The following is a 27,590-nucleotide window of genomic DNA, read 5'->3' as shown; positions in this document are numbered from 1 at the left end:
CCCATACCCCTTTATCCAAAACCCACTCCCAACTGCTTTATCCAGAACCCACAGTTCCTATAGCAGGTCAGGTACCAGCATACCAATTTCCACGCCAAGTGTGTAGCTTACTGATACAACTTTGATTACTCGCGGCCCCTCTGACTTCCGAGCTTTTACCAGCCTCGGGTGTTCCCTCACCCTTAACGCAGGGTCACCCCATTTTTGGCGTCTCTTTTCGCTTACTCGGACTTCCCGCCTCAGGAGCGCCTGGAGCAGGCAGCAATACCTGAGGGGGTGGGGGGGCGGAGAAGGCGGGAAACTGAGGGGAAGGTGGGGGGGGGCGCGCCCGCGCCCCACGTGCGCTTCACGTGCCGCCCCCCCAATACCCCCCCTCCTCCCTCCCCGCTCCGGCGCGCGCCTCCGGCCCCGCCCCCGCGGAGCCGCCTCCGCGGCCAATGGGCGGTGCCGCCGCTCGCCCCGCCCCCTGCGCCGTGACGTGCGCGAGCCCCGGGAAGAGGCGGCGGCGGCGGCGCGCGCGGCGGGAGGAGCGGGCGGGAGCGAGCGGGGACGAGCGGAGCGGCGGAGGAGGCAGCGGCTCGGCCGCCCCTGAGGTGACGCTCCGCGGGCTGGCGGCCGTCCCGACCGCGGCACCGGCCACGGGAACGTGTCCGCGCCGTCCCGCCCCACCCCCGGGGAAAGCGGCTCCCGCAGCCGCTCGGGGCTGGGGCTCGGCGGAGGCGCGGGGGTGTGCGGGGAGGTAGCGGGGCAGGGGCTGGTTCGGAGCCTCGGCAGCGCTTTGGGCAGCTCCCAGCGGTGTCCTCGGATAAAAACCCTTTTGCTGCCGGGTGTCGTGCGCGTTGCGGATGAGCTGTGGAGTGACCTTAACTTTGGTTTGTGGAGTGACCTTAACTTTGTTTTGGTCGCTGTCCGGTTCGCTCTGCAGGTACCGAGGGTCCAGGTCTGCGAGATGCGGCTATGCCCGAGGGCCAGGAATTTTCGAAGGAAAACTTTAGAGAGATGAAACTCTTTGGGATAAGGTTGTGATTGGTATTGGAGGCAGGGGTTTGGAATTAGGTGATCTTGAAGGTCCCTTCCAGCCTAAACCATTTCATGATTCTTAGCTGTTCCTCACCGAGCTTTTTGAAATGCAAAGATGAACTGTAAAGTGTTGCTTTTCTCCCAAGGCATCTTCTGATTAATTATCATTTTGTCCAAAGGGAAGGCGGAGAAGGTCAAGGTCTCTGAGCAGTACCCTTTGCGAGTACCGTAAATCAGGTGCCAGTGAAATCAGGGAGTTTCTGCTAGGAAATGTTAATGGGTTTGTAGCTCTACAAACTTCATCTGCACTTGTGGATGTCCTCAGAGTGGGGTGAAAGGAGTGTTTACTATTGTGAGGAGAGATTTCCTCTTGTGAGGGGGGTGGTGAACATCTTGGAGTTAGCCTGGCATTGTGTCATGAATGTTTCGGTTCTAGTAGAGATGGGCGGGAAGGGCTGATGCTCTCTTTAGGTTCTGATGTGCTGATAATTGCTCAGGTACTGTAATGCTGCACCTCTGTTCATATGGGAACTAGACTAGGAAAAAGTTTATTTTCATTGATTTCCCCTAGCAGACTTCGCGTTGCGGTGTGAAAAAAAGGCTGTGCTTTGATAACTTAGCCTATCTGAATTATTAACTCTTTAAGTTAATTGTTTTAAAGTTTATGCCACACATGACTTTTCCTTCCCCCCATTCCAAGATTGGTTATTTTTAGCTCCTTTCTGTTAAGCTTTCAGTTAGATACTGTAACCACTCTGCACCGGTGAGGAAGGAATGACTTCCTAAACTCTTGAAGAAGGTGAAAAGTGTCCTGAGACAAGAGTTAAACTTCTGGTCCTCTGTTTGAGCTGGAAAACTCACCCAGTTATTGATTTGTTGTTTGGTGGTGGCTGGTGTTTCTCCCCTGTATGCTGTGTAGCCTGAAAGGAGAACAGGAGACTCTCCTATTGGAGGGACAAACACAGGAAGTTGAGTTCTGAAAAGCTCTGGTCATAGTTTTATTTCCCTTTTGCAGATGTGCCAACCTCCTTATTCTGAGGTAATCCATCCTTAATTTGTTCTTTCACCAGTTCCCGAGTTTCCCTGGCCTGTCTGTAACAGCTCATATGTGCTGGTGCACGTATGCTGTTCACTAGCAGCTAAACACATCTGCTGCAGAGTTTGTGCCAAGATGAAAAATATATCAAGTTTGAAAATGTGGTTACATGCATGCCTGTGAGGTCTTCTGGAAAAAAATCTGCAAATTGTCCTTGATTGTAGCTACACTGCCAAGAGGTCCTTGAGATTAATTTTATGGAGTGTTCTGGGATAGCACTTTGTGACCAAATTAGAGTCTTTTTGTCCACTTCTCATTAGCTGAAAATTCTGTTTTCATCCTGCATGTGGTGCTTCAGGTGTTCCCTGCTGGCCACTCTGTCCTCAGCAGTGACCTTTGTCATTGGAACTGGTGTAGTTCAAACCTGATTCTCTTCCTGTTTTTCCTTGGTTTGTAACACAACCATTGTCTGGCCAAGCAGAACAGAAGGATCCATTGAGGAAGCTGCTCCTGCAGCAGCAGCTGAGAACTTGACAAGGAAGGGGCTTGGCTCAGGTCAAATATTGCTGGTGATTCCACAAAGTAAACCTGCCACAGCTCATGGAAGACAAGTTTTGGTGTCCACCTGGCTGTCAGAAAGAATTGCAAGGGCTTTTTGTAATTTTAAAGATTTTGAAAAAGCTTAAGTTATTTTAGGTAGTTATAAAATCTGTAGGGAAAAGAGGGTGGTGTAGGGAGATGTTTTGAGATGGTCGTAGGAACAAGTTTGGTAGGGGAACTTACTTAGTTACTTTGTTCCTGTACTGCTTGTGGTAAGGGAAAGGAAGTGTGTGTGATCTACAGTAAATGACTAATTCAAGTGTGTGCTGAATTTCCTTTATCCTCGCTCTGAATTCACAATGCAAGTCCAACTTTATGTAAATATATTATTGAACAATAAATGAGATTTTTGTCATCATTATTTCTCTCCTTTTCTGATCTAGCTAGGTAACCATGGCAGGTGATGATTGTGTAAGGAAGCGCCAGGCTGGCTCCACTGCAACCTCCAAGACCCCTGAGAATGAAGAAACACAGAGAAGACCTGAGAGTGAGAGGTCCTTTCAAAACTCAAGCAATGGTGAGACTCAGTGGCTCAGCACTGGTTGCATCTCTGGCATGTGATTTCCTTTAAGGTGCCCTTTTTACTCATGGCTGTGCCTCTTTGCTCCTTCATTTCTGTTTTTCTGTCTCTGGGAGGGCTGGAGGTGTCCCAGCTGCACCCCTTCAGCAGCAGGTGTGGGTTGTTTGGGGTGCTGTCCTGCAGAGCTTTCCCTCAGGAGCTGTGCACTGCAGTGCTTGCAGGGATCTAAAACAGTGATTAACTGTCACAGGAGGAAGAGATTCATTAGTGCTGTAAATGGTGCAAATGCCTCCTGGCAACACTTTTGAGTAATCCTGGTAAATGCTGGTTTTGGGACTTCATCTCACTTCCTTTACAACCTTTAAGTATGTGACTTCTCAAGATGGAAGAAAATGGTCTTTAACATGGCAGGCTAAGGTTCTGTGTCCACCTGACAGACAGGTGGAGGTAGGGTGCACACAGAATGATGCTCTGGGATTCTGTTCATGTCAGGACAGCTGCCTTTCATTCAGACTAAATCTTGGCTGCCACAAAACTGAACAATGCACAGTTGTGTCTGTTAATTTGTTTTGTGGTCACCTTAGAAGTTATGTGGGTTAAAGTTGGCTTTGTGGAAGGATCAGTGCTGCCATGCCCTGTCCCTTGGGTTGCAGGGACAGTTGTGTGGCACTATGAGTGGTTTTGCCTGTGACTCTCTGTAATTCCTGGTTTATGCTGTAGCACATTCCAGCCCGTGATAAGGAGGTTAGAGATGAAACTGCAGCTTGTTTCCTTTCTCTTTGTGAGGTAGATTAAGCAAAAAGCTAAAGTAGGTTATCACAATGTGCCATGTGAGTACAAGATCCAAAATCCTGGTGCCAGGGATTCAAGGAGATAATTCTCACTGATATGCTTCTGGATCTCATCATAATTTCAATAGTACTTCTTTCTACTGAAATGGAAGTTGGAGCATGTTTAAGTTTAGGACAAGTCAGATTTCTTATTGAAAATAAGATGCATTGGAGAGAAAGTCATCCCTCAAACTGCTTGGAGAGCTGGGATTTTAAGATTTTGGTGGCACATAATTTTAATTGGATCAAATGGGACTGTATTAGAAAATTGCAGGGAGTTGGTGTCTACTGGAATACAGTGATGCTGCTACCACTTTAACCTTTTCATATGTGGAAATTCCTTAATTGTAATAAATGAAGGGTAAGTAATAAACAGAGCAGTGATAATTAGGACTTGATGGGTGGGTGTGTCTGTCTTTACAGGCCGTTCATTTTAACACCTCTGAGATGTGACAGAACCTCACTGCAGATGAGATACTATGAGTGTGGAGCAAACCAGCATCTCGGGGTAGATCTCTTGAAAGTGTCCATGTGCCTGGTGGGTTGGCTTGGAACAGTGCAGTATGGTTTAAATCCCACACAAACTGCAGTGAAGGACAGCAGGGAGAAATCCTGGTTAAGGATCCTGGTGCATCCTGGTTAATCCAAGACCTGAGTGCATCTTACCTGCCAAGGTTGCTGCTGCCAGTTGAGCAGAGGTGTCACAAAGTGTTTCTTAGCTCAGTGTTGGTGACAACAGGAATAACACAGGGAGGTAGGAGGAATGAATCTGATGCCTCGAGGCATGGGAGAAAGATGGATCCCTCTGGTCAGGAATTCCTCTGTACAGGGGAGTTAAATCAGCAGCTCTGTGACCCAAAGGTTGAAGATTTATGAAGCTGAAGTGTTCCTGAGTTGCAGACAGTGGCCTCTTCAGGTACTTCAGGGTGTCTGTGTAACTAGGTAGGACTTTCATGACTGAGGTGGGAGAATTTCTCAGAAGAAGCTGGCATAGATGTTTTTTCTTTCTTTTGTCCTGGCCATTCTCTCCTGAATAGCTGTTTCTAAGGCATTAGTGCCCATGTGCACAAAGGCAGTGTGAGGCTAATGGTCTGCTCTCTGGCAACAGCTTTTTTGTATTGTAACAACTGAATGCTGGGTCTTGTGAGGAATTCTAGACAAAATCCATGTTTGTTGCAGTCAAGGGATTCTAGCCAAGCCAAGAATGTACAGAAGTAAATATTGTAGCATGTTTGTGGCAGTTATTGCCATAGAAAAACTAAACCTTTAACGTGATTACCCACCCTTGATCCTCTCTGATTAGAGCAAACACAATCTGCTTTCTACAGTAACAGTGGAGGTGTCAAGGGCCAGCTGACTTGTTTCCAGAAGTGTGTGAACTTTCTACAGGAACTTTTGGGCCCTTAATCCTTTCTTTATTAAAACTCAAATCCATTGGCTGATCTGAAATTGCTTAGAGGAATAATTTTAATACATGTATTGGCTTTTGAGCTACAGTAGGTCTGAATCTTCCTTTTGTACAGTTGAGGTGATTTTGATTTTTTTTTACTTGGTTCTGCAGTGCTTCTGAACACTGTCTCATTGTTTGGGTTCTAAGAGTCAAATAGTTTTTACTCAGGTATGCCAAATTTTATAGAAGTGTGGAAAATACTCATAACTTGGAGATTGCCAGAAGATTTCTTCTGTGCCTTGATTTGTTTCTATCTTGTAATTATTCAGCCTGCAATTTCACTTTGACAGAGTAGCTGAACTTCAGTCTTCTACATCATTTCTCTTCTTTGAATTAGCTCCAGAGTTGTAATTAAACAACTAATTTGGTCCTGGCTTAGAGTCAGCAGATGATCTAGGTGGCAATAATCCCCTGTCAAAAGCCAGGCTTCCTTAATAAGATTAGTCTTATATGTTTTCAGCAGGAAATACATAAAGAAATAGAAAACTGCTCTGCCTAATGGGATATTGGTATCAGACTGTACCAGTCACCTGGAATGAGCATAACAGAAACTGCATGGACAGATCTTAAAAGGGTAGAGAGGACATGGATCATGAGTGTGCACATGAGTGCCTCTAAAACGCTCAGATAGTGTGTTCAGAGCAGTAAAAAGGTGGGTTTGGAGTCTGTTCTTGTTTGCCCAGATATCAGGCAAGGACTGGAAGTGTCTCTGGAGGCTGATCTGCAAACAAGCTGTGTGGCATATCTGTTTGGTGTGAGTAAGCCTGACTGGTAATGCTGATCTTAGAAAAGGGCTGTTATCTTCCAGTGAGGTTACTATCGATCATCCCTGGTGCAAAAGTTCATGGTGATGCACAAACTGTGTGCCTACAGAGGGATGGAGGAGGAGAGAGCTCTCCAAGGGGGAGCAATTTGGAAAGATTTAGCCTTTGCTGTATGACTCACAGCAGTGAGTGTTCAGTGTTTCAACAGGCTGCTTCTTGTGGATTCAGCTGCTTGAATTGAGTATCTGGGATGTGTTTCTGAGAGATAGATCAAAAAGCTGTTTTGTCTAGGTGGATTCTGATAATTCTAGGGGCTGTCATGTTTTGGAAGCTGTGGTTTGGGTGAAGGCTCAGCAGTTTCTTGTGAAGAGCCTGTGGACATGGTAGCATAATGTAGAGAATGCTGATTTTCCTTCCTGCTAGTGAAGAGCCTGTTTGGGTTCCATGTCCCTGCAGAACTGAATTTTTAAGCTAAATGCTTGCCTAGCAGTGCAATGACCTATGGCCTGTGAATTCTTTAAACAGATCATCTGAGTCTACTCATAACTTGCCTCTAATTGCTGAGTGGCCAAATAAACTACCATAAGTAAGAATAAGGGCTCATTAGCTCAAATTATTAATGTGTGTTGTATTGTAGCATTATGGAACTCCTCCCCTCTTTACAGTAGCCCTGCACTAGATTGGCTTTAATATTGCTTTGTTTCTGATAACATCTTCAGTGTTTTTGGAGAGGGAGCCTTTAAATCCAGGTGACTGACAATAATGAAATCCTTCTTTCTGCCTGTGTTGCTTTAACCTCTTGAATGGGAAGTTATCTTATCAAGAAATGACAAAGCTGGGTTTTTTTGGATCCCAAGCTGCAGCCCCAACATCCATGTGAGTGATTCTCTGCTCTACCCATTTCAAATGTCACTTATCTGTAAAATGTGCAAGAGTGGGTTGGAAAAGGGGACAACAAGATCCTTTAGAAGAGGTACTTTGTCAATCTTGTGAAATTTTAGTTGCTCAACTTCTCAACAATTAAAAAAGCTTTCTCAATCTTCAGGTGATTTTTTTTTATTGGCTTGGTTTTCAGAGAGAAACAAAGCTTACAATTAAATTGTTCTGTGGTTTTGTTTCTTCTGACTTTGGAACCTGCTTGGAATTCGGTCTGTATGGAGGAGTCACATTCTAAAAGGATCAAGCTCAAGACCAGTGGGCCTCTAAAGATCTTGTTAATGTCCTTGCTGATGGCAAGGGAGCCCAAGACCATTAAATAAAAATCTTTTCCCTGTGAACAAAGCTCTTCCAAAGCAAGCCCTGCTTAAGCTTCCTCTGAAATTGGCCACTATTTCATACCAGTCTTCAAGACACCTTTCTCATGACTTTAAATATATTTTCTGTCTTCTTAAGGCATATCTCAACTTCTTTTAAATGCAAAGATGTGCTTCCTTGAGTCAATTTTTCTATAATGCTGTTGCAATCCCAAAGTGATACAGAGGGACCCAGGCTTCATTTGCAGGGTCAAAGGAAAGTGAAGATTTGGACTTCTCAGCAATGCACATTTCCTTTTAGACTCAAAATCATGTGATGAATCTCTTCTCCAGTGACCTGACAGGCCATAAGTGGTGTCTTGTGCAAGGGAAGTTGAGTGATTAAAGATGATGTGCTTTTTCTCTGGTATCTGCCTTGTGACACAGCTGGGTTTATGGGGTGATGCAATACAGCAGAATGGGTTGGTTTGGGGTGAGTTTTCTTCTACAGACGATTTTGTGGTGAGAAAGACAAGCTCACAGGTGAGTTTACTTTGTCATATGAGTTGCTTAGACTGAAGCCATGGAGATCTTGATTTTAAAACCTATTAAAAGGTGCTGTGTTTCTAATCTTTTCTGTGCATGCACACTAGTATGAGGCCAACTAAACTGACAGGAGGACACTTTAAATTCCAATTTAGCAATTGCAGCATCAGCAGGTCAGAGATTATCCTCATTTCTTGTACAACCATTAAAGCTGGACATTTGGTATATGTAAAGCTATACCCAGTTTTAAGGCCTTGTAGTCTACAAGGGTGTTTTATTTCCAAAGAGAACCTTGTCTGGGTAGTTTTTAATGTGATCTTTAATTACTGAGGCTTCAAAGGCAAGATCTGACAGGACATATATGGTCAAAGAACTGGTTATTTGATTTTTAGCTTATCTTTAAAAGGAGATAATGCAATTCCTTAAGTCCCATGTGTCCTGTTCTCTTTGGCTGTTGTTGGGTGGCTTCAAGCAAACTTGATATTATCTGGAAGATTGTCAGCTGAGTAAGGGACACAAATTCTTAGGTTTTTTGAAGGGAAAGGTTAGTTGTTCTTTGAGCTCAGCAGCTCTGTTCTGCTTTCTAGCAGGTCAGCACAAGGTGGTTCTTCCCATGGTAGTAATAGAAGGAGTGGGCCAGGAATACAATTGTGGAGTGGCACAGTGAGGGAGTAGAGCCCCTGAGAACATCTGAAGGGGATACAGTTCTGCTGCTTGTGAAACAGTTTATTTTTTTTTTTTTAATATATTGAGGGAGAACCTATTTGAGAGCATCAAAGTGCATGAGGTGAGTGGGTCAAGGGTATCTTACATTCTTCTCAAATTGTTTTCCAAACTGCTGTTGTTCTGCAAATATGACAGCACAATGAGCTTAAATGCTGAGGTGTTTGGTTGTTTTTTATTTTTGTCTTGGAGGTGAGATGCTTAGCAACCAGGAGTTCTGTTTTTGCAAGAATGGGTCTTGAATGCAGCCAAAATCAATGGTGTTAAGCAGTTTCCTTGTTTGTTGTTACATCAGAAGTCTGCTAAGTGATCGGCAGTGGTCTGTCCTTAAATCTACAGCTTGTGTAGCAGATAGGAAAAAACATAATTCCTGCAGACAGACAAAAGTCAAAATTCCTGGTTGATCGGTGGGAAGGGGAATAAATGCTAACAACTGATCATAGCTGCACTGAAGCTAAAGTTCCTTGTGTTGTTGTACTTTTTTCCAGTACTGGAATTGGAGTCACCTCTCAAGCAGGCCTACCTAAAATACTTAAAGCCAGTTGCTCAAACAGGCTGACTGAGGCTCTTGAGCAGCACAGAAGCATTTCCTGCTCTGAAAATGAAACTGCTTTTTGTGTAGAGGCTGTGCTCATACAAGGCGGCCGCATTATGCATGGTGGTAGTGTTCTCACTCTGTTTTCTTGTCTCACAGCAGCACAACTTTGGCACCTCTACAGCAAATCTGTTAGCTCATGCTGCTCTGGAATCTTATTAGGGAATCACTTCAGTACCTTCTTTTTCTAAAAGTGGTAATGTTGTCTTAGAAACCAAACATGCAAGTTGTAATGCTGGCTGTGTGTTGGTGTGTAAGGTGGTGCTGCAGCTATTAATGCCAAAGGACAAGAACAAGGCAAGGTTTGCTGCTATCTTTTCACTCTGACTGGTATTTTAGGGGGATGGATGCTGCTGCTTCAATCTTGATTTTCCTTCATGTGCAAGACTCTCTGTTTTAAGTAACTTTATCTTCTGTGTTGTTGTTATTGGAGAAGTGAAACACCAGCTGGTGCTTGTCCTAAAACACAACTAGTCTGAAATGTCTGACCTGTGGCTGTTGTTCCTCTTGATGTCACAGAGGCATCTCAGATGTGTGGTTTTTAATGTGAAAGAAAGGTGGCATTTGAGGCTTTACCTATTGGCCAATGGTGTTAGTAATGACAAAAGTCAGATTATATTGATGGCATGTTACACCTGTTTACTTAAACAGTCAAACATATTAAGGAGTACAGTCACACTGATATCTAGCACTTCTCCTGGGGGATAAAAAGAGTGGGAATAGCCAGGTTTGAGCACAGGATAACTGTCCAACTTGCCATTCAGCCTGTCTTAGAGCTGATCATGGTATTTTACTAATAGCTGTGGCTGACTGCCTTGTCTGTTGGCAATGTAGAGGCCTCCAGACAAACTAAGCTTATGTCTGCTTAAGATAAAACCCTGATAAAAAATCAGCACACTTGGAAATGACCTTCTAAGGGTCATTCTGATTGCTGCTTCAAGGCTGAATATGTTTAGGGACCTTGGAAAAATTTGCAGAGTTGCTAATGAAAAATAAAATCCAGCATGTTCTCAGCTGTTGACTGCCTTACAGTGCTGTGATCCTAAAATATGTGATTGTAGTTTATGAACTTCCTGCAGCTTTGATTTGACTTTAGTGGGACCCTATTAGAAGTCAGAAATGCTGTTGAAAAAATGGTGTCTGAACTACTGTATGCTGTGCTTTTTGTATTTTCAGACATGCAACAAAAAATATTAAATATTTGCTTTCCTTCTTTAGGCTGGGTTGATGTGGACCACGTGGTAACAAGGAAAATGCAGCTCATAGCAGAAGCTGAGGTAAACACAATACTTGCTTGTGGTGGGGAGCAGAACAATTGACCCTGGAAGTCTTTTGGAGAGTCACTAGCCCTGGAACACAAATAGCCCTATTCAGTCATAGGTTGAGTGCAGTGACTTTTCCCCAGCCCTCTTTCTCTGTCCCACTTAGCATGAGAGGGGTGATCTTATGTAATGGGATTCTGTCTTACTTGACCCAATAGGTTGAAGTCCAAAGATAAGCATGAACTTTGAAACCTGTCAATAAAATGGAAATTGCCTTACCACTAACTTTTTGCAGTGTGATGATTAGCCAGCCTGCTTGCATATTGAGCCTTTAAAATGCTCTGTGTCCTGCTATCCATTGAATAAAGGGCAGCATGGAGCCTGCACCCCTCAGCTTCTGCTGCCCTGGCTGTGGAGATGACCTTCCTGAGCTTTGGTCTCATTCTTTTTGTCAGTGAACAATATCCTCATAGAAAATAGCACTGGGTGTTTCTGGCACCATCTGCATCTGTGTGGGCTGCCTTTGTCTTAGGTTATATTAAGGTGATTTATGCCCAAATTAAATGAAATTGGCTAACGATGAACTGCACCCTCCTTGTTAACCATTGTTTGTGGCACCCATGTTCTTCAGGGCAAATTGCCCTGCACTCTTGCATAATTTTATTGCAGAAAATTCTGTGGTAAATCTGAAGTAATCTAATTGTGCCAGCTTGACGTGAATAGTAGGGAGTGGATACTTAGAGAAAAATACCATGGACCTTTGAAATATTTTCCTGTTTCATTTTTTTTTCCTTTTTCTCCCTACCTTTATAGGTGGTGTGTCATTTATAACAGGCATAACTAAGGTTGTATTTAAATAGTCTTTTCCAAAAGGTGTGCTGCTTTTTTTGCTGAAACTTTGCTTAAATTCAGCCCTTTAGAGGGGTAGTCAGCTCAGAATTTTATTTTGGACGTTGTCTTATCCTGTTTATCCTTACTGAGAACAGGAGATCAAGCCTGGTAACTTCTCTGTAGACAGAACAGTTGTTGTTAATCACTGTTGGCAGTGGGTGTTTGCAGGAGAAGGCTTTCACTGTAAAGCACAAGTAGCTTTGGAAGTTCCAGGAGCACTAGCTGGTTGCAAGGGGACAACTTGACCTTGGATTTCTTTCTTCAGGAGTGTCTCTTGTTCCTTTTTTTTTTTTTTTTTTCCTGGTTACCAGCTTTGAGACACAATTCACAGAAGGAGTTTTCTTACCCACAAAGAGAATCCTAGAAAACCAGTGGTGTTTTAATTGCTGAAGTTTCTCCCAAAACACAGGGAGTTCAGATTTTAAGCTTTGGGTTATGCAGCTTACAGATTTATTTCAGGTGCCTTAAGGCTGAGGAAAAAAAAAAAAAACAAAACCAAAAACACCCTACTGCAAAATACCTGAGAATTCCTGGAGTGCTGGGCCCTTTTGTTGTGGGAACCACTGACCAGAGGCTTGGATTGCAGTTTACCTTTTCTGTGATGGGTATCTAAATTCTGGGCAGATGCTTGACTTGTGAAAAGCCTCATTGAGGTATAAATGGGATTAGTAGGAGCTGGGTGTTACTCATGTATAGGAGGTGTTCAAGCATCTGCAGTCTAAAAGTCCAGTCTTTAATTCATTCTAAAGGGAGCTGAGAATGGTGTGTTCTTCACGAGGTCAGGGCTGGCAGGTGACAAAATTTACTGAATCTGTTGGAATGAGTATAGTTCTGGGGAGCTGTTGCAACTTTATAAGTAAAGGGTTACTTCCCTCAACTTTCTGACTTGCCATCAATTTTTTTATTATTGGCCATCTTCTGCTTTTGATGGCATAGCATTCTTTCAAGGGTTTTTGGTTTGTAATTACAGTTAGTTACAATTACTGTAGGGTCTGTACTCTGGTTTGTATTTGATTTAATCTTTTAAGAACTCATGTCCTACTCTCCCAATCCAAACACATGCACGTGTTGAAATCAGCCCTGGAGGGCTGTGTTAGGAGAAGGCAATCTCAGCAGAGTGCCAGTCAAATGGAAGAGGTACTTTAAGAAAATATCATCTCTAAAACCTCACTTGAGGAGAGATGAGGCTAAAAATGGGGAAACACTACTAAAAAAATACCTGGTTTTTGATGGGAGTGAATAGTGCTTTGTTTAGCATGGAAACTTGACCCTCCAACAGAAGTAGGAATTTCTATTTGACTTTTTTGTAGGGATGTGTGCATGTATGCTGTAAAATTAGGCTGTACCAGAGAGCACCAGTGTCTTCTGTTACAGGTTATTTCACAAGTACACAATATTTGTTTATATTTTTCTCCTGTTTTGAAAGGAACAAGCTCATATCTCTTGCAGAGACAATCCTCTGCCTCCCAGGAAAGCAATATCTAAAAGTAGCCAGATCCTAAGAACTTTCTTAAGCACTGGGGAAGCTTATTTAGTCTATTCTGGAAGCTGCCGAGTAGGAGAAAAATGTTTTTTAAAGTTAAATATTAATATGCTCCTTTTCCTACTCCAGCTTTTGTTTCAAGAGATCTCTCTGGATCTGACCACTATAAAATGGGAGGAATGTAGAATTCTGATCCACTGTGACTTCAGGGTCTTCTGCTTGTATGTGGTCTCACTTCAGATTGTCTTGTATTTTCTGCCAGACAGTTAAACTTACTTGGCTGTTGTCACATTAAATAGGAGCATTTTGTAAGAATACATCATCTGTTAATGTATTTTATAGGATGATGGAATAATTTGGGTTGAAAAGGACCTTAAAGATCATCCTGTTCCACCTCCTGCCATGGGCAGGGACACCTGCCACTACCCCAGGTTGCTCCAAGCCCCATCCAGCCTGGCCTTGGACACTTCCAGGGATCCAGGGGCAGCCAGAGCTTCTCTGGGCACCCTGTGCCAGGGCCTGCCCACCCTCACAGGGAAGAATTTTTTCCTAACATATGATTTAAACTTACCCTCTGCCAGTTTGAAGCCATCACCTCTTGTCCTGTCACTGCAGTTCCCCATGAAGAGTCCTTCTCCAACTTCCCTATAGGTCCCCTTCAGACCCTGGCAGGTGCTGTGAGGTCTCCACACAACCCTCTCTCCTCCAGAAAGCTCCTTGAAAACAGTTTTGTTTTTTTCTTTTCAACTGTCAAGATGAGTAGATAGGAGTTGGGAATTCTGATCTGGGATATCATGTAGGAAGACTTGCACCTTGAATCTGGAGGCAAACTGGAAAAATCCCAGGCAAAGGATGGTCAGACAAACATGGCTAGTAAACACTTGCATTAAGGAAACAAAATATAATGTGCAATTAGATTTTAAATAGTTTCTTGAAACTTGCCTTTTGCCTGTGCTGAAGGTGATGGCTGACAGAGTGTTCAGGAGCTCAGGGGCTGGCTCTCAGCTCTGCTTCATCACTTGGCTCCATCACATTTAGTGTTTGAGGACTAAACATTAAGGAACTAAATTCTCAGAACTCTGATAAGTCTTCTGAAAGGCCAGAGCAATTCTGTGTTGAATCTGATGGAGAAAATAAATGTTGTTCAAAGTCCTCTGGCCTGAGGTGTGTGAACTGACCAGGCTAAGCCCCAGGTTATCCAAGTAGGCTCCAACTGTTGGTACATGGTACAGAGATGTTTTTTGATGCCTTGCTCTGTCCTGCTCCAGGATAAAAAGGAATATAAATATTTTATGAAAATGTATCCAGCAAGGTAAACAGTTTGCTGCTGTGTTTTTACTCTGGCAGCAACTGAAGCCAGCTTTCATGAAGGAGGTGGACAGTCACTTCACAGAGTTTGTGAACAGTTTGGTGGCAAAATCAGCACTCCTGGATTCCTCATCTCCAGCCTCCCTTTTCCCAGCTTCCTGTGCAGAGAAGGAACTGCACAAAGCCAAGTAAGTTCCTTTTAAGCTGTTGCTATAACAAGGTTATGTTTCCTGGAAGCTTTATTTCCTTTTTTGGCTCAAATGTCAAACAAATATTCTTTGCTTGCAGGAATTCAAGGGCCCCTCCAGAACACGGGAAAATCTTTACTGCCAGGAGGTCCCTCTTGGAGTGAGTAACTTAACTTCATCAAAGTAATTTCATCAAATTCACTGAAAATACCCTTGATAGCAAACTAATGAGCTTTTGCTTTGAGGTACTTTCCCTGCCACCACCCATGGTCTTATGTTCAAATCCATGGGGATTAATCTGTTCAAGCTTCTCTCTTCCTAAAATACCTGTACTACATCTTGCAAATATAAACCTTAATTACAGCCATCTCAGTACCACTGGGATCATGGCTAATTATCCTTTGTCTGAGGATAAGCTGAGCAAGTGTCTGTGTCTGTGGCACCCCAGCTGTACCTTAACTCTGGTGTCTCCCTCAGTGAGCTGTTTGAAGTGAGTCACATCAGGACAATCTACCACATGTTCATCGCCCTTCTCATCGTCTTCATCCTCAGTACACTTCTAGTAGACTTCATTGATGAAGGAAGGTAAGAATGCCTTGGAAAGGCAGGGGTAAGGGCTGGGAATAGCTCTTCCAGCGTGCCACATGCACATGAAACTGCAGAATGGTGCAGAAAGAAGGGGGAATTGTTCTTGGGGTGTTGCTGCAAGTGTGGGTTTCAACTTGGCATACTTAGAATATGTGCTGGAATTCCTGTTGAGAGAGTATGACCATTCCAAATTGGAAATTTGGATATTAGGAAAACACTGCTAACTGTTGTGTTACAGGAGAGTTGTGGCCACGCAGTTCAGCCTAACGTGCTTAGTTCATCACGAGGCTGGCAAAAGGGAATGTGGAATGCTTTAGTTGAGTATCTTTAATGAAACAGCAGCTTTCAACTGCTTCTGTTGCTTGAAGAAGGACTCTGCTTAGAAAAACTTTAAATACTTCAGCAGTCCTTCCCCTGTGTAAAAATGACAGTTCTGGAACATTGTACTTGTACTCAAATAAAAATAGAACTTTGTTTTTCCTGGGGAAAAATCTCAAGGATGTTGGCAGAGCCTCTGCTAAGATAGTGCTTTGCAGGTAGCCAGTTGTGAATAAGATTGTGAAAGACTCCTTTCCTCAGTTGTTGCCTAAATAGTATTTTGGCAAGCTGTATCTCATGTACACAAGTAGGATTACATGTTTATCTTGCTGATTATCTGCTCTTCAGTTTACAAAACCAGAGCTGTATCTTGATTATAATCATTGTCCCTTTAGTCTAAGAACAGGCTTGTGTGCTATTGAATGTTGTTTAGCTGCTCCTTACTAGTGGACATTGGGGGACAATGGGTATTTACCTTAAAATCAACTAGGGCTGGATACCCTTACTACTTTAAAAATAATATCTATGGTTTTAGCTAGATCTGATAATTTGGATCCAGTTTGCAATTGAGCCTCCACCTGAGAAGGAATAACTTTTGTTGGTGTATTCTGTTCTATTATCCTCTCTGGTCTTAGTCTAGAAGAGGTTATGGTTGGAGTAAGCTCTGATGAGTCTGAGGCAGTAAAGTTGATCAACCTTTTGTTTATGTCCTTATGTTTTAAGCTTGATTAATGGACTAAAGCACCTGGTGCACACCAGTTGGTTTTATTTGGACTGACCTTCTAATGACCCTGAGCCTTTTGGATAACTTCTAAACTGAATCTGTGTGGAATGCCCACAGAAAAGGATTAGACTAGCTTTGAGTGCTGCATGTTTAAATACTCCGTGCCTATAGAGGCAGGGAAAAAGCCTCTTTAGGCTCAAACCCCTGGGAAGAGCTGAGTTTCAGTCCAGTGGTGATAATGTCCTGGGAGTGTTCCCCAAAAGCTCTCATGGACCCTTGTCCAGCAGTGGATTGTTCAGTCACGTGCTTGTTCTTGGGAGGATGAGCTTGAGCCTGCTCTTAAAGCACATGCTGATCTTAGAGATGTGCTTAAGCCCTGTGGGATTTGAAGGTAAGCTGTGCCTGCCAGCACTGATGGCATCAGTCCCTCTCTTCATTTCTGGGATACTTGAGTGTGGCCACTTGAAGCTGCCACAGACAGCCCTGAGCTGAAATTGCCACAGTCACTTCTATCCAGACTTGTTGCAGTGTGATTTCCTGTTTCACCTATCCCAGACTGTCAAACAGTTATGATGTGGAAGCTTTGTGTTTTGTGGCCACTTAGTGGAGTAGAAGTATTTCTAATCAAAGAATGGACACTCAAAAATTGTCTCTTTCCTTGTGCCTTCTAGGCTGGTCCTTGGATTTGATCTCCTGGTCTTCGTTTTTGGAAAGTTCCCAGTTGTCTTCTGTACTTGGCTGTGCATGTTCAGTGCCACAGTAGTTGTTCCATACAACCTTTTTGTGTGGTGGGCCCAAGGCTATTCCAGTTCCTCCCATCGTGCAATCCACTCTTTCTTCTATGGGATGCTGTTCACACTCTTCCAAATAGCTGGGCTTGGGTTTGGACCAACCTATGTTGCTGTAGCCTATGCCCTGCCTCCAGCTTCCCGCTTCATTGTAATCCTGGAACAGGTAAGTCCCTACCCTGCATCCTCTGGATCCTAGGATACATTGAATTGCATTTTATTTTCAAAGTGGAAAGGGTCCTTTTTCCTAAAGAACTCAAATGTTGTTTTTATTCATTAAATTAAGCCAAGGCTGTGAATGCAGCATCTCTGTGACTTGAGGACAGTTACATGCAGCAAATCTAATAAGAAAGAGTAGAGAATAAACTTCATTTTGACCTTGAAACCACTTATGGGTTTTTACCCAGTATTTAAGATTTTACTGTGGGTTTTACTGACATTCCATTTAATTCTGGTTGTCTTGTGGATAGTTAAGTACTTAAAACCAATTTTAAGAATGTGTTGTGCCATAGTCCACAAGGAAGCTGTCATGTTCCTCTTTAAAAAAAACAAAACTCAAAAAAGCAAGTTTATGGTCAGGAAGCGGTTCCTGTTGGCATTTCTGTTCTCAAGAAGTAAATTTCTTGGCTCTGTAATCAGGACTTGTTTGGAAGTGGAATTTTTTTGGTGAGGGGAACTGAAAAGTGCAGGAATGGTCGTCTGGTCAGTCCATCAGGTTAAAACAAGGTTGGTCAGGGATGAGTTTTAAGAATTAACTTTGGACTGGCCCTACTTTTGGTTCTTAAGTATTAAAACAAAATTAAAAGAAAAACCTGCTTGACAGCTGTGGACTGTTTATGTCGGGCACCACCTTATACCCAGGTAATGATAATTGCTGTTCAACACAGGTAACTTCAAGGACACACCTAGACTCTGAAACATCCTGGCCTGCTGAAATGGAGAGGGGTTTCTCTTCAATTTTAAATTAATGTTAGCTGATGAGTGACTTGCTGGTGTTATTCAGTCCTTGTGAATGTGGTGGTCCTGCAAGTGTAGATGAGATGTGTTTTGATTCTCCTGAGCCATAGTTGCTGCTGCATGTTTCCCCTTGCAGAGTTTGGAATTCATGTCAGTTAAACAGGCTTGTGGGTGGAGGAAGCAGTGCTTTGCTTGTAAAAGGGCTAAATGGGAAAGAAACCAAGATGCTGAAGGTATTGCTGTAAAGTGCTTGATCCAATCTTCCCTGGAAGGTTGTGAAAATGAGAGCACTGAGCTGCTCTTGTCTTGGCCTTTCAGGTTCGCCTTGTTATGAAGGCTCATTCCTTCATCCGGGAGAACGTACCCAGAGTCCTGTCCTCAGTGAAGGACAAGTCTGGTGAGTAACTTGCCCTGCTCCATTTTATATAGCCAGCTCTGGCTTTCCTTCCATTGCTTTGAGCTGCTCTTATGAGCTGGAGAGGTGGGATTTGAATTGGTGACATTGGATGGGGAGATTGAACGTTTTGCATCATAATTTCAGCCTGAACCTTTTCATTTGTTTTCAGTTATATTAGACAATGAGCTAGACTGTAGTTCAGGTCTGAGTCCTCTCTGCATCTTAAGTCTTTGTTCTCCAGGATTCCCTATTTCTGCTTTTAGGAGTAAAAGTTGTCTAGATGTTGCCTGCAGACCTCCAGCTCAGTGCTCTAGTTGAAGTGACAGCAATCATAGAACAAAAGGCCTTTTAAGCAAGGCATGCTAGAGCTGATTGGACTGAACCCATGTCCTCATAGGACAGGAAATGTGATACCAAGGTGTTAGCAGATAGTTTGGTTACCCTCACTTGCTAACTGTCCTTCATGCACACCATCTGAAAGGTCGAGTTTGTTATATTCTCTGCAAATCCCATACCTTTAGCTCCAGACTGAGGTTTCTGAGGTGAGAAGGGTTCTGTTTTTTGAAAGGTTTCTGAGGTGAGAAGGGTTCTGTTTTTTGAAAGGTTTCTGAGGTGAGAAGGGTTCTGTTTTTGAAAGGTTTCTGAGGTGAGAAGGGTTCTGTTTTTTGGGGCAAACTGAACTGTCAGTAAAAAGATTGCTTTTGCTTTTTATTTCCCCCTCTCTCCAGGCACAGTACATATTCCCAGAATCTCTCAGTACCTGTACTTCCTCTTTGCTCCCACCCTCATCTACAGAGACAACTATCCCAGGTAATGTGAGCAACCTCAGAACACTAAAGCAGTCTGAAAACTGAAGCCAACATTAGGCATCCCTGTGTGTGATCAATTTATAAGTTAGAGCTTTCACAAAGATGTGGTTAAGCTGGCAAGGGCAGGACTGCTCATGGAGTTCTGCTTTTATTTCTTTGGGAAATTCACTTAAGTCAAACTAATTAAGAACTTGCTACAGATCATGTAACGATAGACAGTTCCTGCAATAGGAACCTGTGTGTTTTATGTGGTGCTAATAAGCAGCCCTGTCTCTGAGTTTGAGGCTGAAGCCTTTATGAGTGACAACTCCCAGACTCTTCTGTGCATTGCTGGGTGGCACTTTGGCTGTGTGAAGTCAGCAGTCCTTCACACAGCTGTCTGCAGATCCCCACCTCCTACAGAACTGTACAGTGTTGCCCTCCAGATACCTTCCCATTTATGGAATTGCTGGAGTTTTGCTGTAGTTGAAAGTGAGGAACCAGCAATTTGGGCAGACATCCCTTGGATATCTGAAGATTAAGAATTCTGGAATTCAGAAGCTATTTTTTTTTCAGAGAATACATCAGTAAAATTGTAAAATCCTTCAGGTAATTGAAGGGAGGGATTTACTGCTTTGAGGTCCTATTTAGCTGTGCTATCCTGTTCTTTTTCCTAGGAATCCCACAATAAGATGGGGCTATGTAGCTACCAAATTTGCACAGGTGAGTGGTGCAGTTTTCTGCAGAATACACTCTTGGAGATCATCTAAGATGTGTTGCTCAACAGCTCTACTTGGCATGGCCTTACCAATAAAGAATACTTTTCAGTGACTAACAAACTGTGATCTTGCTGCACTAATGGTTGTGCCAAAGAAAGAAAAAAAAATTAAATCTTTGCTTAAACAAGCTTTCAGATTAAAAAAAACTCTGTGTGTGTGTAGAGCAATACCCATGCCCTCTTTCTTCACCCTGATTGTAGTGCAGGGGCACAGCTTCTTCTCTGCAGTTATTCAAAGCAATTTTGAAATAATGAGGCCTGAGGTCCAAATCCCCAGTGCTTATTTGAGTTCAAGATTGACTGGTTCTTCACATTTGTGGCCATGAGGTCCAGTAGCTTCTTGTGGATGTGTTTCCAAGTAATGGATTTGTGTGACTGAAACTTTTGCTGTAACACAATGCATTTATGGTTTAAAAAGCAAAACAATTAAGAAAAAAAAAAGGCAGCATGAACAGGCCTTTGGCTGCTTGCTGTTGGACAAAGAGGACAGAGCACATACCTGCCTTACATCCAAGTATTTCAACATTGGCATTTTGACCTCAACATCCACAACATCAGTTCATGAGTCAGAGAAAGCCTGAGGTGCTTTGGCCTGCAAATGTCAACTTTGGAATAAAATAAAAATCAGCTTTAATACTGGATTTAATTACAGTAAGTATTTTTCAATTATTTCTGCCCTTATCTTGGATGCAGATCAAGGGTATTTTCCCCACTTTGGCAGTGGCATGGATTTTTTGTGTCAAAACGTGTGAGTTGATAGGACTGGGCAGAACTGACAGCTGCTGTAGTAGAATAGAAAAGTTGATTTTGCTGCTGCCTGTTCAGTGTGCTCCAGCAATTGCTGTGGCTTTCTTTCTGTCTGGATCCTTGGGGAGGTTTATGGGCAGCTATGTAAAATAAATTATTTGGGCTTGTGTTGGCAGCTGCCGTTCTCTCCTAGAGCTGGCAGGTGGTGATGTGTTAATTGTGTGTTCCAGTTATGAAGTCAGGTTTTTGGGGTATTTTTATTCCAGGTGCTTGGCTCACTTTTCTATGCCTACTACATCTTTGTGAGACTCTGCATTCCTCAGTTTCGCAACAGTAGTCAGGAAACCTTCAACCTTCGAGGGCTGGTCCTCTGTATCTTCAACTCCATCCTGCCAGGTAAGGCCCAGATCCCTGAGTGACTCTCATCTTTGTGGAAGGGAGAAGTGCTCCATTTGAGATGCATTCATGACAGGCAGAGATCAACAAAGGAGATCTTGTGAGCAGACTGCAGCATTAAGGGGTAAAACTTGAAAATCAGCAATACAGAATAAAAGCTGGGTTTGAATTTAACTAGCTTCAAATCAAGCTGCAGGCTCTGGGGCAGCCTTGCTTCACCCTCTGGGGCAAGAAGGGCCTGGTGTGGTGAGAAACTGAAATATTGTTGTGCTACCTGTACAAAAGAGTAGAGCCCATCTGTGTCAGTGCCTATAAAGAACAGTTTTTGGCTGTGTTAGGTGCTCTTGCTTGTGGCTGAGAGCAAACACTGCCAGACTGGTGTGGCTGTTCCTTGTTTCCAGGTGTCCTGATTCTCTTCCTGGTGTTCTTTGCGTTCCTTCACTGTTGGCTGAACGCGTTTGCCGAGATGCTGCGCTTTGCAGACAGGATGTTCTACAAGGTGAGAAGCAGGAGCTGGAGTTTATAAAGCTTCTGAAAGTCATTGTCATAATGAAAAAAAAAAAAAAGGAGGAAACTGAAGATTGTTTTACCAAACAAAGCAACCATGGGATTTTGCTTGGTTTATGCTGTTAAGGCTTAAGTTTGTTGCTGTGCTGTCGAACAGATTTGGTTTCTGTTGGCAGTCTGAATTGCTTTAAGGTGAAACACCCTGTGCACAAACAGAAGCAGCCACCAGACCTACCCAATAGCTCCATTAGCTTTCTTTTTGTTCTTTTATCAAGTCAGCCACTGCAGTTTGGGATAAAACCAGGCCTTGATACTCCAAGTAGAATGTTGGAAGCGTGATGGAAAGCTTGGTCAAATTATGTTAGCTTGGTATTATTTTGCTGAATATTTTTCAATTTGATATCCTAGAAAAGCCCTCTAGAATGTTTTATAGTTAGATTTATTGTCTTTCCATTGTGCTTTCAGGACTGGTGGAATTCCACATCCTATGCAAACTACTACAGAACCTGGAATGTGGTAGTACATGACTGGCTCTATTACTATGCCTACAGGGACTTCCTTTGGGTGAGTAACAAGCTGATGTATTCTTTTGTTAATTAAACATTCAATTACTGGGCAAAATGGTACATTTGTCAAGATGCAGCATCCCTGTCTGTTTAGAAGCATAAAAATGTTTTGTGTCACCTGTTGTGGGGAGCCGCTGTGCTTTTAGAGAGATCCATTGCTCATTTCCAAGTCCTTAATGTGTGCAAAACGTGGGGCTGAGATGTAGGAATGCAGAGACTGCCTCAGCAGTCAGAACCCATCTTGCACTGTTTCCATGAGCTGTGGTAGGTATTTAATGAGTGGGCTCAGCACAAGTGCTAATGCAGAAATGTAGCTGAAGAGGAATCCCTAAAGCCCAAGGTGCTCTGCAAGGTACTTGGTGTTTCACACGTGCCTCTTGGCTGGAGGAGAACCTTCTTAGCTCAGGGAAGAACATTCACTGTGTTGCAACAACCAAACAAAAACCACAGCAGAATAGCTCCTAATACTTGGCATTCTTGTCTCTCCCAGTTTTTTGGGAAGAAGTTCAGAGCAGCAGCCATGCTGTCTGTCTTCACCGTGTCAGCTGCTGTGCACGAGTATGTCCTCAGCATCTGCTTTGGCTTCTTCTATCCAGTTCTCTTCTGCCTGTTTTCATGCTTTGGAGGTAAGCTCCAAGGAAGAGAGTGTGGGAGTGGCTGTGGGGTGTGTGGCTTTTTTTAGAGAAGCATGCTTTGTGCTTTTGGTAATGATGCCAGCTGTTCCCTCAGCACTAACACAGTATTGTTGCCCAAGGGTTGCAATTGTGAGTCCAAGCTTTGTGAATGGATTTTTGCAGCTCAGGAGATACACACCTATATACACACAGAGGGTTTGGAAGCTTGGGGCTTAGATGATCAAGGTCTTGGTGATGAGGAAGAGGGATCTATGTTATACACTGCTGTTCCTGTGGCACTGCACAGAGTTTAACAGCGCTGCTTCCTCTTTGCCAAGCTGTAGTTGAATCACTGTGTCAGCAGCTTGTCAGTCTTCCTCTATTCACAGTATAAGGAAACTATTAGTTCACTACTGCAGTGAGGAAGAGTGTGGGAAATGGATTTATGATGGCATGAATTATAATATCTGTTTTGTCTCACCCTTCTCATGAGACTGAAAATAGAATAAAAGTTTTTAAAACACCTCTGTTACCTCATCTCTGGGTCAGAAAAGAGTATAATCTAACAGAAGAGCCCATTTAGAAGTCAGAGCTCTTGGATTTCTTTTTGTGTTTTGGAGGGCTCTAATAAACTCTAGGGCATCCCTGCCATGCCTTGGTGACAAGTGTAACAGAAATAATGTTGATTCCCCAGAGGCACACAGCTTGCTGGCAAATTTATTGGAAGTAAATGTGAGAATCAGCTCAGAGTATTTGCTCTATTGCCAAGCATAATCAGATTTTCACGCAGTAGCCTTGTTGTTCCAGAGATGAAGTGAAAGGAGGGGAAGATCCATTAAAATCAGTTGATCTTTGATTCTTGAATCTTGAGTTTGTTTCTGAATAATTCTTCTCATTCCTCCCCTTCTCAGTGGTCTTCAACTTCACCCTGAATGACCGTCGGAAAGGGCCCTTCTGGAATGTGATCATGTGGACTTCCCTGTTCCTGGGCCAAGGTGTCATCATCTGCCTCTACAGCCAGGAGTGGTACGCCCGCCAGTACTGCCCCACGGAAAATGTGAGTGCCTGCTTATTCCCCTGGGATAACCAGCTCTGGGAGTGGCTGTCCTGCCTTGCTGTGCAGGAAGAGTGGGAGTTAAAGGGCACAAACCTTTCTGGCAGTGTGCTACATCCATTCTTTAGGAGTTATTTAGCCTAGAGGCTGCCTAACAGAAGTGTGTTCAGTAATGCTCCTGCTGTGCTTGGTAGGATTTCACTGCTTGAAACTGAGGGTGGTGTTAGCCCATTTCTGAGGATATGCTAGAACTCATTTAGGCTGTGGCAATGGAACTGCAGCACTTGGTAAGTGAAGTCAGGAGAAACTTTTGTAGAAGGCCCACAGAAACTGTGCCAGTTGTGCCTCTCCCAGGCTAGAGTGGGCGGTGGTGAGAAGTGGTTACCTGTAGATAGTTTGGGGTTTGGGTGCTGTTTTCTCTGACTCATTCTCTTGGTACCAGGTGCTGTTCTAGACAAAACTTCCCACTGTCCCAGCTGATTTCAGTTTTAACCAAAGGTATCCTTTGGCAGCCTCTATTTTAAGTTTGATTCTCCTCAATTAAGAGTTTGCCATCATTAATTACTTGGCTTCTTGATACAGCAGGCTACTAGGCACAGTGTTTACCTGATGTAACAGAACTTGTGGCTGCACTTACACTTCCAGGCACCTGCTTAGTGAAGGCAAGAACAGGGTTTTAGGGTGCAGAAATGTGGTTTGATCTTTCCTGTTAAAGAAGTTTGATTTCAGCAGCTTGTACCACAGCTGGTGCTGTTGGCTTGTGACTAATTTACTGCCTCTCCATGTTTTGCAGCCCACATTCCTGGACTATTTAAAGCCACGTTCATGGTCCTGCCATGTGAAGATGTGAAAATGGGGTGCTCTGGCCATGACATCACAGAAAAACAGAGGTGTCCTCCAAGTATTTGGACCAATGATCTAACTTACTACAGACTTTTTCTAAGGGAAGTTGGGCCTCCTCATTATTGGGGAGAAACTGTAATTTTTTTAAACATTGCTGGAGCAAACCAGTTGACCTGGATTGCAACAGACTTCAAAGGCAGCATCTATAACATGCTGTCCCACTTTGAGCCATTTCCATGCCAGTAAAACATTGAGCTGAAGGTGGAATCTACTGGAATCCTACTCATCCAGGGATCCCCCCAAGTTGCTGCTTTTCTGGACAAGAGGCAAGCTAGTCAGATTTGCTGGTAGCTCATTGTTGGTATCCGTCCATCTTTCTTAGCCATCATTTGCAATTATTTTTTTCTCCTTTTTGGTAATGGGATGTCTACAAAACTTCTGTTCTTCATGATCCTGCCTGCCACTGTGACATGGACAAGTGGCAGAGCAACAGGGTGTTTACCTCCTTGCTCTGAAGATGGCCAAAGTTTTCCTGGCTGGCTTCAAACTGCATCCTGTGTATGCCAACAGATATAAAATGGGCAGAGGAAGAGGGATTGTCGCTGTGCTGAGTCAGGTTCAGAAGCAGGGCATGGTGTGTGCAGTCTTTATTTGACTTTTTACACCAAAAATTTGTTTCTCTGTATTCATTTAGTTCCCAACTGCCTTACAGCATTTTTGTTCTCTGAAGGCCCTTGTGACTTGAGGAGTACTTTTTCTTCTTGTTCTTCCTTTCTCCTGTTCTAGGTAATCAGTTCTTTTAACACGATTAACTTGTAAAAGAGCTTTTCCTTTAATTTGGCAGGTGCTTTAAGGTACACAGGTTCTTAAGGGTTTCTTTACTAAAAAAAACTTGAAATAATATGACCAAACTCTAAGAAAATGGGATGAATTTGACAGGTACAGAGCATGATCTTGTTTGAAATGGCCATGTGCAGTTCAGTGTGCCAGCACACCTTGCCCATTGGAGAAGTACTGGAGAAGTTTTAGTGCTGCTGGGGATTGGCCCAGAGCTGCTTTGTCACCTTGCTGTGTCTGCCCTGACATCAGAGGGGGCTTCAGGTGGAGATCAGCCACCTGGGTACTGCCCTCTTGGTGAAGAGGTAGGACATCCTCCCACACACACCAATAAAGACAGGGGCCCTGTGTGAGTTTGGTGTTTCCATAGCAATGGATCAGAGTTCCTTCAGCTCCCTTGTTCTGTCAGGTGCTAAACAGAACAGGGAACTTGCAGAGTGTCTGGGTACAGATCACTCCAGTTTTACTGGAACTGTAGTTCCCGTTACTGGAGACAGGCTCACCTGATGGACATACTTTAACTGTGGTGAAAAGGGTCACCTGATAGAGATACCAGAACTTTGGTGACAAATATGTTAGAATTACTCAAATGTTATCAGAAACTGCCAATGAAGAACAGCATATCCTTACTACCTACAGCCCTGGGGATTTCATACCAGCAGTATTGGGACCATTGGTGGACTTGTCTCCCAAGCCACTTCAGACTCTCCTTTGGGCTTCTGTTTTCACTAACCTCAGTCAGAAGTAATTTCATGAAAGCTAGGGAACACTTCAAGTCCCCCAAGTCTTCAGTCAGAAGGAATCATGCTCTTGAGAAAGGACATTTTACCAGGTCAAATTTGCCAAATAGTGTTTCTGTGTGAGGTTCTCATCTGACAACACTTCCTGCTAAAAATTGTTTGATGAAACTGAAGTAATTTCAGAGGAGCTATATGCTCAAATTTGGCAGTATTCATACATAAAATCCTGAGAATTAAATGGATTACTTTATCATCATTCAGATTGAGTAATCTGAAATCTTTCACCATACCTTTTGTGGGAGGAGAGAATAGAAGTTCTGGAACAACTACGCTTCCTTATTGAGAAAACGGTCAAAAATACAAAAAAACACCTTTTGGCCAAACAGCTTTTTCACCTGTACAGGATGAGATTCAGTCCAATTCTTTTTTGTTTGGTGCTCAGAACACTTACAGAGGTAACTGCACTCAAAGAGGGTGGGATGGATTAGGGACTTGATTTGCTATCTTGAAACCTGTGGCAGGTCTTGATACAGTTTCAGTGTTTTCAAAAAGAGACCAAAGGATGGCACTTTGTGCCCTGTTTTGGTGTTTCCCTCACACCTGGCACTGTTGTGTGCCCAGAAGGAATATCAGCATTTACTGTGTCAGCATCATCACTGTTTGAAGCCTGAGGGCTTGAGCATCTGGCAAGCTAAAGGCAACCAGAAAGGGATGCTCAGCTGTTGGAACTAGTCTTAGTTTTTGACAAGTTGAGGTTTTCAGCCTTGTAGATCAAGGCATCTGGCAACCATGCTGTCAGGGCATTAACAATTTGGATTACTTTCAATTTTGTGGGGTTTTTTAATTGCTTTTGAATGTGGGCTTATTTTCATTTTTCTCAAGAGTGCTGGAGGGGAAATACTAAGTCTTTTGCACGTTGCTTATTTAATTAAAAGTCAATTGCACCACGTTTGAGTTTCTTAGACTGCAAATGCCAGAGCACTTGACCAGAACAGTGCAATGTTCTGGTCAGTGGTGAGGATGTGAAGGTTCCCAACCTGCCCTTTACAAGCTCTTAATATAATGTAATATAATATATACTGTTTTCTGTGGTTCTTTCCAACACAAGAACTGTGCAGCTTGCTTCCATGGTAACTCCCTGAGTTGTGAGGTGGGAAACCTCCAGCTTTGGAATGGCAGCCAGTACAGCTGCAGCTTCTTGCTCAATAACCTCATGAAAATCAATGTTACTCCATCAAAATGTGTCCTGGGGTTTTCATGCAGAAAACTGTTTGTTCCTGGGAAGACCAAAGCTCTGTGGAGTGCTCATGCCTAGTTTGTTCTTTCTGTTGGGGTGTGTGGCTGCCAGCTGTGGGGGTGAAGCAGTCCTGGGTCTGAGCTGTAAACTGCTGTCACAGGAGAATACAGAGTGCAGTGTGTGCTGTGGTGGGAGCTGGGGGACTTCCTGCTGGCTTTGTTCAGTATGATGTTGTGTGGATTGCACCTGCCCTACCTGCTGAA

The 27,590-nt window shown here is 43.4% G+C and overlaps 1 protein-coding gene across 2 annotated transcripts; it reads left to right on the top strand.

Moving 5' to 3' along the window:
- The first annotated feature begins 452 nt into the window (after positions 1-452).
- SOAT1 (sterol O-acyltransferase 1) lies at positions 453-27,167 on the top strand. 2 transcript variants are annotated; one of them, XM_071435870.1, is made up of 16 exons: positions 453-593; positions 3,040-3,173; positions 10,535-10,593; positions 14,300-14,448; positions 14,549-14,608; positions 14,926-15,033; positions 16,750-17,032; positions 18,142-18,220; positions 18,949-19,030; positions 19,686-19,731; positions 20,800-20,929; positions 21,331-21,428; positions 21,902-22,000; positions 22,493-22,628; positions 23,528-23,673; positions 24,464-27,167. In XM_071435870.1, the coding sequence occupies exons 2-16, from the start codon at positions 3,050-3,052 to the stop codon at positions 24,518-24,520; spliced, it is 1,656 nt and encodes a 551-aa protein (XP_071291971.1). In that variant the 5' UTR covers positions 453-593; positions 3,040-3,049; the 3' UTR covers positions 24,521-27,167. The 2 variants fall into 2 exon arrangements, with proteins under 2 accessions (XP_071291971.1, XP_071291972.1); XM_071435871.1 differs by having other exon boundaries at positions 468-593; positions 3,044-3,173.
- The last annotated feature ends 423 nt before the right edge of the window (positions 27,168-27,590 follow it).

Source organism: Agelaius tricolor, unplaced genomic scaffold (genome assembly GCF_023055355.1).
Source record: "Agelaius tricolor isolate 1412-34295 unplaced genomic scaffold, bAgeTri1.0.p SCAF_11, whole genome shotgun sequence".
NCBI lineage: Eukaryota > Metazoa > Chordata > Aves > Passeriformes > Icteridae > Agelaius > Agelaius tricolor.
The sequence above is the reverse complement of the archived record's forward strand: the minus strand, read 5'-3'. Positions and strand labels throughout refer to the sequence as shown.